The 16,025-nt window shown below is 30.4% G+C and overlaps 3 protein-coding genes across 6 annotated transcripts; 1 reads left to right on the top strand and 2 right to left on the bottom strand.

The window, feature by feature from the left end:
- The first annotated feature begins 1,923 nt into the window (after nucleotides 1-1,923).
- On the top strand, nucleotides 1,924-3,418 carry LOC119685248. Its single transcript, XM_038099487.1, has 2 exons — nucleotides 1,924-2,509; nucleotides 2,571-3,418. The coding sequence occupies exons 1-2, from the start codon at nucleotides 2,453-2,455 to the stop codon at nucleotides 3,303-3,305; spliced, it is 792 nt and encodes a 263-aa protein (XP_037955415.1). The 5' UTR covers nucleotides 1,924-2,452; the 3' UTR covers nucleotides 3,306-3,418.
- Nucleotides 3,419-7,552: 4,134 nt separating this feature from the next.
- LOC119679796 (spermatogenesis-associated protein 20-like) lies at nucleotides 7,553-14,023 on the bottom strand. Of its 4 annotated transcripts, none has more exons than XM_038092341.1 (6): nucleotides 14,005-14,023; nucleotides 13,790-13,942; nucleotides 13,299-13,736; nucleotides 12,094-13,242; nucleotides 8,549-8,757; nucleotides 7,553-8,490 (listed from the first exon to the last, which is right to left on the bottom strand). In XM_038092341.1, exons 3-6 carry the CDS (start codon nucleotides 13,712-13,714, stop codon nucleotides 8,027-8,029), a joined length of 2,238 nt encoding a protein of 745 aa, XP_037948269.1. In that variant the 5' UTR covers nucleotides 13,715-13,736; nucleotides 13,790-13,942; nucleotides 14,005-14,023; the 3' UTR covers nucleotides 7,553-8,026. The 4 variants fall into 4 exon arrangements, with proteins under 4 accessions (XP_037948269.1, XP_037948268.1, XP_037948265.1 ...); XM_038092340.1 differs by having other exon boundaries at nucleotides 13,299-13,733; XM_038092337.1 differs by lacking the exon at nucleotides 14,005-14,023 and having other exon boundaries at nucleotides 13,790-13,997.
- A 1,441-nt stretch (nucleotides 14,024-15,464) lies between these two features.
- On the bottom strand, nucleotides 15,465-15,878 carry LOC119674925. The gene has a single exon (XM_038086084.1). The coding sequence runs from the start codon at nucleotides 15,876-15,878 to the stop codon at nucleotides 15,465-15,467; it is 414 nt and encodes a 137-aa protein (XP_037942012.1).
- Nucleotides 15,879-16,025: the final 147 nt, after the last annotated feature.

The raw sequence follows: 16,025 nt of genomic DNA, 5'->3' as shown, positions 1-16,025 counted from the left end.
ATAGGTCTGTTCCACGAGCTACACATAGTAAACCATGAGTAAAACAGAAGTAAAGTATAAACTCAGAGCGTAACACAAATAAAGTGCCAGATTATGCTCTTTACACAAATTTTCATGGAACAGCTTTGTGTAAAGTCTGGTGAAAACAGCTGTTTTTTGAAAAACAAAACAGTAGAAATAGAAATTGAAAAATAACAGACAAACACATTTTGAAAACCAAAGAAACAAAACAACAAGCGAAATATTTTTAAATACTATTTAAAATTAATTTATTTAAAGTTAAATTTTGTTTTAATAAAGTGAGTTAGAGTGCTGTTATATAAATTTATTATAAAAAATTTAATTTTGTGTTATTATTACAGACGAAATGGAGGAAAGACCAATTGTTTCATATTCACCAACAACTTTTTTCGATTGCAAAATGGTAAGAAATTGTATTCACACATTGTTAATGGCAATTCATTAAATAATTTTCTATTATATCTATTTTCTATTATATATTATTCTAATAATAATATTTTATTTTCTATTAGATGATGAACTTGTTGCTTATATTATCTACATATGTAATATTATAAAATTTTATAATAGTTGTATGTATAATAATAATATAATAAAATATAATTTATTATAATTAAAAATTTATATAAATTTATGATTTTGTATGGGCTAATTGGTTAATGTTATATTATATATAACATTATTTTTTAAATAAGTTATTAAAATTATTTTTTGCTACGAATGTTTTGACTATGCTAAGGGTACTCCATATTTAGTGATAATCGAATATATGTATAAATTTAATCATAATTTATTTTTGCAAAGCTTGATATTCTTAAAACATTAAATAAATACTTTTCTTCAATTATTAATATTTACTATCTTAGAGTATTACTGTTAACATAAAGCAATAACAAATTATACACATGATTACATATTTAATAAGGGCCATGTTATGCAGAGTGTCCCGGGCACGCAAATTACACTCTTTTGGGCTATGCCGAAAATGCATGTTATGCAGAGTGTCACATCAGTATTGCCAATTTTGTATTTTTACTACTACTTGGTTGTGCCTAAATTTAAAAGGAAATTTAGATATGTTCACTTTCAATTTGGCACCAAAAAAAAACTAGCAAGAAAAAACTCATAGAGGCTGTAATAATGTTAATTTATTTTTATATTATCTTATAATAATTGTTAACAGAACTTACGCGTTTTTTTAAAACCGGAAAGTGTAATAATTATATTATTAGGGATTTATAAAAAAATGCTGTGTTGCTTAATGCCATTTTTTCTTCAAAATGTATTAGAACTGTAGTAATTTGCTCCCGAAAGGCGCAAATTTTGAAATTTATTACTAAACAACACTGTTTTGCCGTAGTGCCGAGGCACAAATATGCCGGTTTTCATGCCGGAGTTGGAATGGCCATATTGTTTTTTCTCTCATTCTCAAATTTAAAATTTGCATTGAAAACAACAACAATTGCAATGCTTCTGGTTATGATCTTTCATTTTCGAAGAACATATATCTTACGATTTATATTGTTATCTTGTCTTGTAAAACTGCAATAATAGTTGAAGTTCCTGCAAAATTCCGATTGTATTGCAAATGCAACTAATTGCTATAGACTTAAGGCATAAAAGAGCATAATACAATAATATGAAATATTATTTAAGATTTGTCCAAAGAATTATTAAATATTGTGAATAAAAAATGTATGTTGTCTTTTATAAATTATTTTTACATTTTAATATATAATTAATAAACAATTACATGTATGACGTGTTTGACAAACTTAAACTGAGTAACATTTCTGGTTTTGAAGATGTACAACACACAAGAAAATATTTAGAAAATTTTTATGTTTTTCCTATTTGCAATTATATATTTAATTTATTTGAATTATTTATGTATGATAATTTAATATGCTCTGTACAATGCGATGTTTGACAAACTTATTATGAGTTAACATCTCTGATTCTAATTTTGTACAATACACAACAAAAAGTTCAACGAGCTGGACATGTCAAAATGTATGATTCCTACAAGCGATGGTAGCACTGCTAGTAGGCACCCGAAATAGTACGATTGGCCACCAAGTATTATATTTATTTTAAAATAATAATAAGACAAAGTAACGGAAAAATGAATATTATTCTTTAGTGATTTATTTGATATTTAAATTTGCGTTTGGAAATAATTTGCATATATTCTCATTCTCGAAATATATTGACTGCGGGAACTGTATCAACAGACAACAACAACACGAACAAAATAAAAACACATGTAAAACAACAAAAGCAGCAAAACAAAAAACAAGCAAACGAAAGCAAAACAAAGAGAAGAAGAAAAGAGTTTGCCGTAAAGAATAAAATTTTTTAGAAAATTTCAGTTACACTTGTAACTCAAATTTTAATCCTACGAATCATACACTTGCATTTGTCGCGTACTATGGAATATCGTTTGTCTGATAAAATAAGCAAATTTGAAGCAGAGTATTATTTTCAGGTAAATATTTATATTGATATATACACCAAAATTACTCATATATGTGTGTGTGTATGTGTAGACAATTGAAATGGCCAAATCGGATGAGGAATATGAAGTTGAGTTGTGCAATACTCCCCCTGCACTGTCATCAGATATACTCGATTTGCATAAAGTGCAAGATGAACCAACTTTGTGTCCGTGGCGATTTGTAACGCGAAGGCGTCGTTCACAGCGTCGATATACTTTTAACGGTATTCAGGGTGCACCACCAGCGCCACCGTCCACTCCCACATCTTTGACTGCTGCTGGCACAACAACACCCTCTCCTACTGCAACTAATGAAGATCGACTCAATAATATGCTATATATATTAGATTATGCGCCTAAGTACAAAAAGAAGCTCAAAGAGCAACAGCGTACTGATGCTGAACTAGCTGACCTGCTGAGTGTGGTGACTATAACTGGTAGCAGTGGCGGCGGTGCAAATGGTGGAGGTGGTGGGCAAAGTATTGATCGCATAAGTGCCAATTCGCGCGCAATACGGAAACCGAAATGTGCTTTCAGATCTTTTAAAGTGCATCGAAGCCTCGAGAAACCTGAGTTTTATGGTGTATTGGATGAAGAAGATTCTGTTTCAGCACCTGAATATGATACTGAAGAAGAGGATACATTGTATCGACGCCGTTTTGCGCGCAAATCATATGCCATACGAAGAGGTGTGCGGTCCAGGCGATTGGCAAAATTTGAGCATCAGGAGCGTATGGAAGCTATTTCAGACATTTTCGATACAGCTATGAGCTTCAATGAAGCATAATTTTATTAAATATGTTGCTCCGTACTCAAATGGCGCTTATTTTACTCATTTTTTGGGTCTATTGTGATGATTTTGAATTTTTTTCGTAAATATTTGTTCTCTACTTTTTTTAAGTGCGTAAATATAATTAATTTCAGTGTTTTAAGTTAAAACAATATGTATGTGTAATTAACAAATCTATTTCAATGATGAGACTCTAAAGTTCTAAGCATGTTTCTCTCTTAAGAAATGTTCCATTTGCTGTTGAAATATATTCCAAAATAAATTGCAAACGAATGTGTATTTTAAGTTTTGAATCGATTTATGTTTTTATTTCCACATACTGAAGTTGTCTAAAAATAGATGTGTACACAACGTAGAGGAGGTCCAGTTTGATAATATAAATATGGCAAATCGTTATAGAATTTAAAATGCAGTGAGAGTATAATAATTTATGTGTTAACGATTTGGATTATTTGAACTAATGGACCTATTCCAACAAGATATATGGATAGTATGACTATATTACATAGATATATGTAAGTACATATGTATATAAAAGTGTGACATATAGTAGTAATAGTGTTGTGTTGAATTTTTGGTTAATTTAAACTAATTAAACTATCTCAATTTGGGTTATGGATAGTGTGAGTAAATAATATATATGTGTAGCTGTCAACATTCATTCAACGCAGCAAGCTGGAATTGAATTGAAAAATATTGACATTAGAAAATTATTTAGATAAAGAACCATTTTTCCGGTTAAGTTTCAAGTTTTTCGGCTCACGTAATTAAGACAATACAATAAAATAATTTTTACATAATATAGCCTTTGTGATTTTTATTCCGCTCAAGCAAGAATACCATTTTAAGCCACAGAATGCTGAAGATTATAGGTGCGGTAGAAAGTGATTCCTGTCGACTCTGTTATGAGGAGAAGGAAACAGAACATATTCTATGCAACTGCCCAGCGTTGGCAAGATGTAGACTCGATTACCTTGGTAGCGGGATCCTGGTCCCAAATCAAATAGGTAAAATTAAGCCCACTGCAATTATAAGATTTATAAATAGTCTAAAATTGTTCTAGTTGGGCCTATAGGCGCACAATAGATCTTTTAGGTCGGGGTGCACAAATAGCCTATTTTAAATAATAAAAGCCACAGAAAGCCGCTATATATGTACATATATAATGCGTGGCATTTAATTTTAATAATTTAAAACTCAACTATATTTTATAATTCAGAGTAGAAAATAATAAATTAATCATAATTGGATTTATGCAATAACTTATAGGAATAATATAAAATACAGAACAAACTATAAAAACTTATAAATTCTAAAAATTTAATAATTTGGGACATTTGTGAATTTAGTGGTTAGCGGGAAAAAAATTCCAAAAGCGATACTATCCCGCCAAAATGTGACATTTGGGCACTCTAACTATTAAAGTATAAGCATTTCATAGAAGATAGTAGCTAATTAGGTAATTTCATAAAATGCTTAGAAAAAATATATGCTTCTAAAATTATAAAATTGGCACATTTTGTAAAAAACAACGTTGTACCACCAAAATTTGGCAGCTACTCCAAATATTCTCTTCGTAGTAGAAAAATACTAATCAGAAAATTTTTTAAGAAAAATATACGCTTCTAAACTTATGAAATTTGAATATGGTATATTATATATATAATGTACTATATATATACTATATTATTATATATATATACTATATTATTATTATATATATATACTATATTATTATATATATAACATAACATAGTAATATATAGTGTTTTCTAAAAGCTTTTATAGTCAATGAAACACATATTAATCTTTTTATAATTCTTATAATTTCCATCAATCAATGAAAAAGAAAGGCAAAAGTTCAGGACACAGTATGCAAGTATATAAGTTTCGGATAGGAATAAAATGAAAGTATTTATAATTGATTGCAAAAATTGTACAGAAACTCTGTTTAGGATCTGAAGTTTCAATATTGACTGACACTAAGGTATATATAAGTTGGAATACGTAGGTTAAAGACGCGTGGTTTGGAGTTATGAATGGTTGCATTTAAGGTATATAAAAATTTATGGGTCTACATTTGATAAAAGTTTAACGAAAAACTTTGCCGATATCAGCTGTTCCGTAATGGTAGTTTTTGAACAATTTTTAATGGAAGGTATGGAGACATGTGTTGTGTACCCACGGAGATTACTACAATAATTTTAAGTTTGAATGAGATCTTTATAAGTTATCATTATTATCATTGATACTAAAAATGTCTGCGCGTCTTAGCATCATTTTACAAGCTGCGTCACCGACCCCAGTTGCGAGTCGATGTCATCCAATGTGCAATAAGTACAATGAATAAGTATTCTATGTATTTTTGATACGAAATTAGAGACTGATGAATAAAGTAGTAAGGACGAACTTATTCAACTCAACAGATCACTAAAGAGATGGCCTATTATTTTGGCTATAGCTACAAATTTAAGTTAAAATTTTTTTTTTCTATTGTGAGTTCCTGTGAACGTTGCAGATATGATTGTATTTATCCCACGAGATCATTCAGAATAGATGATAAAACGCTTTCACTGCCTCTTTTGGATTTTCGTCATTTGTAAATAAGACGAATTAAGCACGCTTCATTCTTCATTAGACAATGTAAAACTATTCGGTTGCTGAAATTCATTGAGGAGTTTAGACGTACGGTTAAAATGCGTAGTGCGATATTGGTCGCGATATTGCATTGTATTTGTCCAGTACGATTTTATGTCTTTACCCTAAGAGCAATCTGCAAACATCATCAGCATAGTTTTATGACTTTTCAACTTTGCAGAGCATGTGAGGAGAAAGTTAACACACTGTATAGTACGACACTGAAGATTCTGGGTTCGGTGGTGGTAGGGAAATTGTATTCACCGAAGGTGATAGACAGAGTCATAGTCTTGGAAGTTAAGAGAGTGACTTAGCACTTAGAAGGGGGTAGATAAAGATTTCTTTTTTCAAAGAAAGTAGCCACTTGGGAGAGGTATGCATTGATTCTATTGCACAATATAATATGCTCCGCTTGAAATAAACGACTGCTCAGATGAAAAAAGCTGCTTAGTCCTCTCAAAATAAACTCAGAAAGCAGATATATTTTTAAAATTTTTAGAATTGTTACAACAACAGCATGGGTTGTTTTGTGAGACTGATTGTCATATTTAAAAAATACAAGAAGCCTTTACTGATGTGCTTATATTCATCTACCACGTTGGTAGTATATGAAATTAATATTCAGTCGTAAAAGATAGATGTATGGAATCGAAAATGGAGACCTGTCGACCCAACGGAATGAAGTAATATCCAATTTTGTCAAAAAACGGCTTTGCGGATTTCGACTGATTGCATTCTCGGGTCGCATACAGACCACTTTTAGGCAGAATACTTTTTGTAAAAGAGCATAATCAATTCACTTCTAATCAATATCTACTTGCATCAATATCTATTGCAATAAAGCCAACATGAGTGAGGTCGAATACAATTTCCTTTTCCAAAGAGCGAGACTTTTCCCATGCAGCAAGAACTTTCCTACTGCAATTGAAGTTAGAATAATTCCATGCGGATCTCCCATGATGTTGTTCATCTGTTTTCTTGTAATAATACATAGACCAATTTATACCTAATTGATCTCTGGTTTCACCCCATTTTGGTTAGCTTTGTCGCTTTAATCGAGGTCTGTTTTAATTAAAATCCCGACGATCAATAATCTGCTTTCGTTCATAAATAACCCTTCTTTTTCATAATTTCTTTACTCCTTTACACAAACCAATTTAAGCCCAATTGATCTCTGGCTTCACCCCATTCTGGTTAGCTTTGCAGCATTAATCAGTCTGTTTTAATTAAAATCCCGACAATCAATAATTTACTTTCGTTCATAAATAACCCTCTTCTTTTCCACAATTCCTTTACTCAACCATATCCGAAGCCATGTATTCTAAGTTAGTTTGTAAATACTTACCGCTCTTGGATTATATACATAAACAAATAGTCTGTAGAAGGAGAAAGCGTTTATTTATTAAATTTATATGTCAATACAACCATTTGTCACTTAACGTTTACCACCTTCAGAGAGTATAACAAATATATTTGTTAAAAAAATAATACATTCATATATTTTTATATAATTTATATACTTATATGAGAACAATATATGAGCTTTTAAAAATTTAATCATATTAAAAAAACATCAAAAAATACAATTTTCCTAAAGTACATCGAGAGTTATGAAGAGAATCATATATCTGCATATAAAAATTGCATATATGCTTTCAATAATATAATGTAAAACAATATCATGGATTTATCTTCTACCATGTAAATAATTGATGTCGATATCAATAATTTTTAAAATATAAAACAATATCAAAATAAAAACATTCACATAACTTTGATTCGCTTCGCAAATCTCACCCAGTTTCCAACCATACAATCCTTTGATTATATATAATTATTTTAAGTTAATTATATTTAAACATTATAAATAACATTTTTGTTGCATTAAAAAATATTCAACAGCTTTCGAGACTAGTACTACGATTATAATTGTATTAAACGAGTCTAAATATATTGCGGTAATTTAATAATAATAATGTCATTGTAATATTGCTAACTTATAGTTTTTAAAGCAAATTAATTTGTCTTTAATTATTTGTTAAATATATTTTTTTTTTGAAAATTTTTAAAAATTAAATTATTTAGAGTTCTACTCTAAAAAAATTCTCTTTGAGATTTTCTTCAAGCACTGCTGGATCTGTAACTGGCATGCGGCAAACCCTGTCGTGACATATGTACACTGTTGGCTTACCATTGATCATTTTGAATTTGTTTTGGACACGTTCATTGTAGGAATCATCTGGATGCTGCGGATCGACATGTAGTATTATCATACCTGGTATATAAAATTTACGGCAAATTTCTACAAAACGCTTAGTAGTTTCTGAATCTGGTCCAACAACAGCAACCAAATCCAAACCAAATTCATGTAAGAACAAAGCTGATGTCATTTCTGGAAGTGTATAGCCAAATGGCTTAACATCTGCAAAGAAATCAAATAATTTTGCAGCACGTTTTTGATAGGTGTCTTTATCGAAGTAGTGTGAGAGTAAAATAAGATTGCGTGCGGAAACACTATTTCCACATGGTTCTGCGCCATCGTGATCTGTATCATATGAAAACAAGGTTATATTAATGATACACAAAATTGTTTATGTACAAACCTTCTTTAAGTCTTACGACTACGTTGGGTGATTCAGCTTCTGAATAGAAATAGCCACCATGGTTATCATCCCAAAATAAAGTATCCTGTATATCTTGTAGCTCTATTGCCCATTGTAAAGCGTTTATGTCCAAAGAGGATTTATAATAATCTAGAAGTCCTTTAATTAGAAAAGCATAATCGTCTAGGAAGCCATAAATATTCTCCATTCTGTAAATTGAATTAAGAACAATTAATAAGATCTAAACAATTATAGTACTTGAAATAAAAACAATATTGATTTGTATTTATAAATTAAAGATTCAATCAATTTAAAGGTAGTCTAAATCCGATAGTTGGATACACTGTGATACCACAGTTTATATAAATGCATATTTTTATCTATATACTAGTTTGATAGTTATATATAGTTATATTTGGCTTGAAAATGGTTCCAGTTTGATTGTTCACATTTGATAAAGTGCTATAAATTCTTTAGATTTTGTCGCTTATTCTTTAAGTTTTTTTGTCTTCAATGTAGGTCAGGAAATAACAAAGAAAGTTAGTCAGTTAATCATTTTGCGCAATTCCGCAATAGAGATAAACTACCTTAATCTAAGCATCTTAGTCTCAATTATGTATACCAATCATGCTTAAGACATCATAACCCAACTTGCACTTGCAAATGCTTGGGAATAATAGACAACGTACTCTGTGTTATCTATTTGACTTCAATCAGTTCTCTGCGATTCTTTTTCTTATCTTTTCTTTTTTACTAAAACATGAACTAAAATAAGTTGCTTGATGTATCATAAGAAGAATATCAAGACTGTGCGGTTAGCTCAGTGTAAGACCTGTACTTTAAAAATATTTGTTCCTCAACGATTAATATAACAGATCACCGTGATGCGTTTGGATACTTACACTATTTGGATTATAATGATTACAGGTCATTGCAACTAAGTTACAATCTAAGTTCATATTATTATTTGAGTAATTTAATTAAAAATAAACGAGCTAGCATTTTTTTTGAGCATACAAAATTTTTCTTTGAATGGAATACCTTCATCAAGAAATATGTGTAGTCTAGTATTTTTTTTCGCATTTCCTTTATACACACCTTTGTATTCCAAATATTAGATATAGGTCATATTTAAATATAGAACTATTATAATCTTAATAGAGTTTATAGAGTTCATTAATATAATATAAGTCCATAAATTCACTATATACAGTAAATCCTTATACCTTCATATGAGTGCTTCAAAAATTCTTTTTGTTATTAGTGGAAGTAAGAAGATTTACTAATATTTTGTGAAGTAATCATTTCTGTGCCATTGTTACAAAGATAATAAATAGAGTAATTGGTCTGAATTTCCGATTGGGATAATATTCAATTGAGTATTTACGGGGAAAATTTGTGTAGATTGCGTCAGATTGGTCAGCAGAATAAAATATTTCTATTTGGTCTGTTGGGATTTGGGTGATCTGATAGTTTTGGTTTAAACTGAAAAAATTATTTTGCTGATAATCAAAAGCTTAATCTACTTGAGGAATATACTTTCAATTATAGAAACAAATTTACAAACATTTTCCAGATTTTCCTTTTCCAGATTTTCCTTTATAAATATCTAATCCTTAAAAAGGATTTTTAAGGATTATATATAACCAATTGTGTGATTAGAAAGATTTTATAATAAACATTTCTTCGTTTTTGATAGAAGCCACATATTCTTGTGTTTGATGGGAACTAATTTAAATCCAATAATTTTGATTTGAAAAAATTTTTGTTAAAACTGAGATAAAACTGGACTGATTGTGCTTCACAATACCTGTTGCTATGTTATTCTGCAACTGTTTTCAATAAAATAGTTTTTTTGTGAATAGGTAGTAAATGTTTATCAACAACTAGTAGATGACCCGGCGAACTCTGTTCCGCCTTAAAGGCAATAAATAAGCAGTTTTTTTTTAATTGGAAAAAATACAAAAAAAAAAAAATACCTACATTAATCATTCATAATTTATTTGTGTATTTTAGTACACATCGCAAATTATCTATTTGTTGACCTCTGTTGTTCGCTCGACCTTCAGTCCTTAAATTTGCAGTATTTCGTATTCTTCTTGCATTACGGCTTTGTCGGGAAAGATTCGATCGTCTTGGTCGCGGCATTATTAAAAAACTAAAAACTCAAATTTTCAACCATACCATACATTATAATTGTTAATTATTTATTTTGTTGAGTTTGCAACAACCAGGTAGTTTTATTGATTAAAAACGATATTTATTGCAACACAAACTTATATTGATCTAATACAACTTTTAAAAACACATTAACTAAGTTATATTTCTATCTGTTAAATTTTAATAAAATATTTTCTTATATCAAAAATTTGATAATTTCAAAACCTACTTTGTCGTGAACGGGATAAACGGGTATCCTATGTCCTTCTCCTGGCCTTAAACTACCTCCCTGCCAATTTTCAGCTAAATCGGTTCAGCCTATGTCCTTCTCCTGGCCTTAAACTACCTCCCTGCCAATTTTCAGCTAAATCGGTTCAGCCGTTCTTGAGTTATAAGTGGTGTAACAATAACACATTTTTCTTTTATATATATAGAAGAAGAAGATAATCTATATATATTCTATATATATATACATGCATATATATAATTATATACTCGTATATATATATATACATGCATATATATAATTATATACTCGTATATAATAAAGGCATGGTAACTCTTCCACAAGAAAACTACAGTTAAGTAGGAAACCGATTGTGTCTGACAATTGACGAGTAATTCTTAACAATGGTTCTAATCAATTCTAATCAATTTCTGAATTTGAATCAGAATCTATAGAAGGTCAAGGTTAGAGTGGCGGCCTTGTGCATTAAAGGATCTGTAGTACATTTCATTTATTAATGTCCGATTAGGTTAAATTATTATAATGATCCGTGTAGGCTTATTCTCATTTTACCGCTGAATCTGGTGGGATTTAAAACCATTTCTAATCTTCAATTAAGCCAAAAATCTTCTTAAAAGGTGAGACTCTACCGAGTTTTATCATTTTAAATAATTTCTATTCTTTAATAAAGTCAAAAATCCTTTTTAAAAATTATTTCTACTATTTTTATCAGTCGCATATGTCAATGAGAAATCAGATGTTGAACACTGCTATGTATTTATAGATATTTCCTATTCAAAACTTTTAGCGATAAACATTTTTACTTTATTATAGTTGTTATAACCAGCGGGAAACTGTTGGTATTGTCACTATTTATTGGAACTTTATTAGAATTGATAACTTTGAATTCAGTCATAAGAAATTTATACTTATAAGAGTTTATAAGAACGTCTAGCTTCAACTTAAAAAATTATAGTTTAAGGATCACTCACTACTTGGCTACAACCACTAAGCGTCAACCGCTGAAGTTACAAGTTTCTCATCAAGTTACAATCAGATCTCATACCAAGAATGGTTTAACATGGTTTAGAATATTATAAAATTAATAGTTACCTTCAACATTTATTAATATAATTTATAATATAAAATTTATACTTACTCTTCTATATTGAGCTTTTCATTATTGACATCTATTCCGTAACAGGAGCGGAATAGTTTCTTGTGCTTAGCATCAAAAAGATTCGTTTTTATAAAATCGACAAGTTTTTTAGCTGCATTCATATATTCTTCACGTTTTGAACTACCACAATTTGACAATTTAGCTAAGCCAGATAAAACCAAGCCATTCCAAGCGGTTATGATTTTAGTATCAAGATGTGGCCGAGGTCTTTTATCACGTATTTCATGTAAGATATCATTTGTTGTATTCAAAATGAGTTGCAATTGTTCGACAGTTATTTCAAACTTCTTGCAAGTATCCTTTTCAGAATCTTTTACAATAAGTATATTTTTGCCTTTTAAGTGTCCTTGAGGATCACTTGATGGTTGTACATTACCAGCGGGAAGCATAGAATAATGAAAGGAATATATTTCAAATGCGCGGTTTGCATCAAAATTCCCATATAATTTTTCATTAGCCATAACTGCTTCCTTCACTTCATCAAATGTCCAAGCATAAAATGCGCCTTCTACTTTTACTGCATCGTTGAAAGTTGGCAAAGAATCAGCATCTTCTCCAGCAAAAAACCCACCTAGTGGATGTCTTAGATCTTTTATAAGATAACGAAATGTATCATCAGCGCGTCGTAAAAAATATTCATCACGGGTTAACTTATATGCGTTTGCATAAGACGCCATCAATTGCCCTTGATCGTACAACATTTTCTCAAAGTGTGGCACATGCCACTCACTATCTACGGAATATCGTGCAAATCCACCAAAAACATGATCATGTATGCCGCCATCACCGATATGGTAGAGAGTTTGTAATACCATATCCAGGACATCAGTGTCCTTTGTTACAATATAAGCGTGAAAGAGAAAGTTAAGTCGTGATACTTCTGGAAATTTGGGACGAGAACCAAAACCGCCATAATGTCGATCATAGCGTTGTTTGAATATATTCAATGCTTCTTTTAGAACGTGATCTGCGCTATTGGGCTCAAAAACTTGTTCGCTTTGTTTTTCTGTCAGTTGCTTTCTAAGTGTTGCTATAATTTCTTTGCCAGTTGAGTTAAGTTGCTGCTCGTTTGATTCCCATCTTGAAAGTATTGTTTTCAGTACATTTGAAAAGGAAGGTACACCTCGACTACAATAAATTTTCTTATTAATGTGTTGTACCAAGGTAGAAAATAAATTACTTACTGATTAACTGGAGGAAAATAAGTGCCTGCAGCTAATGGAGCTAGGTCTGGTGTTAACCACACAGACATAGGCCAACCACCATGTCCATTAATCATTAAAACAAATTGCATATAAATTTTGTCAATATCAGGACGTTCTTCACGATCCACTTTAATGCTTATAAAATTAGAATTGAGAATTTTAGCAACATCTTCGTTTTCAAAAGATTCACGCTCCATAACATGACACCAGTGGCAAGTTGAATAACCAACAGACAAAAATATCAACTTTTTCTCTGCACGTGCACGTTCTATAGCCTCTTCACCCCAAGGATACCAATCTACTGGGTTATGGGCATGTTGTAAAAGATACGGAGATTTCTCTTTAGCCAACCGATTTGTATGTTTGGGTGCTGCTGAGACTGCTTCAGTAGACATACTGCGTATCAAACTTGTTCTACCAATAAAAAAATGTTAAAATCGAATTAGTGTCATTACACTTAAAATACTTACGTAAAATATGAATGATTTGTTGCTTGTAACGATAAACCTTTTTCTTTTTGTGTTGTTGTTGTTTTTAAACAACTCGAATTTTTTGTATTTATTGTCAATGGGATGTGCTTTGGAGGATTTGCTGCTGTGCTTGATTTACGTATTAAATTATTGCTGCAACGACATATATTTTTAAACATAGCAAAGAAAAAATTTAGTCAGTTTTGTTTAAATACTCAATTGGGAATAAAATATTTTCGAAAGACGTATAACACAAGAGGCAAAAATTGAAAAGAAACAAAACAAGATTGTTTTTTACATTTTCTTTTTTTTATATTTACGTTTTTTATTCTATCCTACTTTTGACATTCTGTTTTTCAAGTGAAATCATTAGTAGCGCACTCTGTCGCAAAACATTCTATTTAAAAATAACTGCCATTTTCTATACAATGTTTGTTTTAGATTAATTATAATAAATTATAAGTAAATCTATAAAAAAAAGAAAATAAATTACAGTTTCATTACATCAGTCGCTTATATTTTTTTTTCCATCCTTTTCTTTTTGTGTTTCTCCTTGTCCGTTATGTGAAACTCCGTGTAATGAAAAAATGTGACAGCTAGATTTGCTGTCAAATTTAGTTTTGACTTAACTGATTTCAGTGCAAAGTAACTTTGTTGGAAATTTTTAAATTTAAAATACGCTATAGAATTCTGATAAGGGTTAACCAAATAGTGAAATGAAGTTTGCGCTTATTATGTGAATGTTTAATATCTTTGAAAAAGTGAAATGTGCTTAACAAAATTAAAAATTTATTATGAGAATGTTTTCAAAAAAAATACGTTCAAAGGTATTTTTTTGCGATAAAATGCCATAGTAATAGTAAATAAATGTGTAATAAATAATGTGATAAACGCTTTATAGCTTAAAAAATATTTTGAAATAATATATTATTTTGATATGCATACACAATATTTTATTTGATATTTTATTGATAAATATCTAATTGATATTTTGTGGTCAAATTCGCACAAGCCGCCATTTTGCTTAAAGGTAAGTCTGTAAAAAAAAATATTTGCTTACTTCCTTTTTTTAAAAAAAGCATATAATTTGAATTTATATATGCAAACATGTTAATGATTTCTAAAAAACGACAATTATCTTTCAAAAGATCAACTAGAATTATATCGTTACCTTGATATTTACTGAAAACAGCAATATACCAATTAGTTGTAGCAAAACTGCATATTCCACTCTACTGACGACTTTGAATTTAAAATTTGGCAGGGTACTTATAGTCTCAAAAAATTGCTAACCAATAATTAAATTTAAGAAGTACAAGGGTCACTATTTATATTTTGAGCCTAATAATGAAAACATACTAACTTGTCGTTGAAAATTGTTGTATTGTTTCTCGAAATATTCTCCTTTATAATTAATACACTTTTGTCTGCGTTCGAACCATTTGTCGAAGCATTTTTTTCAATCTTCTTCAGACACCTTCAAAACATGGTTTTTAAATGCAACAACGGCTTCTGCTTCTTTCTCCGACAAAAATCGTTGTCCGCACAATTTATTCTTCACGTTCGGGAATAAAGAAGAATCAGGACTGTACGGCGGATGACCCATCAAGTCGATTTTTTGAATGTTCAAATAATCGGTTGTTAGGCGAGATGTGTAAGTAATCGCATTGTCTTGCTAGAAAGGTTGAATGATTAGCCGGCTCTTGTTTATTTTTCGCATTTTACTGAAGACTTCTGGAAAACAAATGGTTGTATGCCATTTGGAACTAATTATTTTGCGTTCCTGTAATGATATAGTTGGTGTTGTTGCCACATGATCAAGTTTCCCGAAAAAACAAGCTATCATTTGTTTCGAAGTGCTTCGAGCGCGAACAAATTTTGTTGGATTTGGTTTATCTTGATATGACTGCTGTTTACATTTCGGTTCATATGCATATATACATGCTTCGTCACGTGTTACAATTTTATATACTCGCACGACTTTTGAAGCACCGCCATTGTATTCTTTTGAGCATTTGTGTGCACCAATCGACACGAGCACCTTTTGAGATTTTGTTAAATGATGTGGAATCCAACAAGAGCAAACCATTCTTACGACTAAATGATTGCATATTATTTTATATACGTTGGTTGAATAATGCATAGGATTCCCCCAATCTAACATTATCTCGCATGACGACCTTGCATTTTTTGCATAGCATCAATGTTTTCTGGCACAAGAACTGATTTTGGTCGA

This window comes from Teleopsis dalmanni, chromosome 2 (assembly GCF_002237135.1).
Source record: "Teleopsis dalmanni isolate 2A chromosome 2, ASM223713v2, whole genome shotgun sequence".
NCBI lineage: Eukaryota > Metazoa > Arthropoda > Insecta > Diptera > Diopsidae > Teleopsis > Teleopsis dalmanni.
This window is presented reverse-complemented; position numbering and strand designations above follow the sequence as displayed.

Coding starts and splice junctions, on each gene's coding strand:
- LOC119679796 (XM_038092337.1), bottom strand. CDS start 13,968: ATGTTTAAAAATATATGTCGTTGCAGCAATAATTTAATACGTAAATCA. Junction 13,737..13,789: donor ACAAATCATTCATATTTTAC/GTAAGTATTTTA, acceptor TTTTTTTATTGG/TAGAACAAGTTTGATACGCA. Junction 8,758..12,093: donor GAAAAGCTCAATATAGAAGA/GTAAGTATAAAT, acceptor TTCAATTTACAG/AATGGAGAATATTTATGGCT.
- LOC119674925 (XM_038086084.1), bottom strand. CDS start 15,878: ATGGTTTGCTCTTGTTGGATTCCACATCATTTAACAAAATCTCAAAAG.
- LOC119685248 (XM_038099487.1), top strand. CDS start 2,453: ATGGAATATCGTTTGTCTGATAAAATAAGCAAATTTGAAGCAGAGTAT. Junction 2,510..2,570: donor AAGCAGAGTATTATTTTCAG/GTAAATATTTAT, acceptor GTGTATGTGTAG/ACAATTGAAATGGCCAAATC.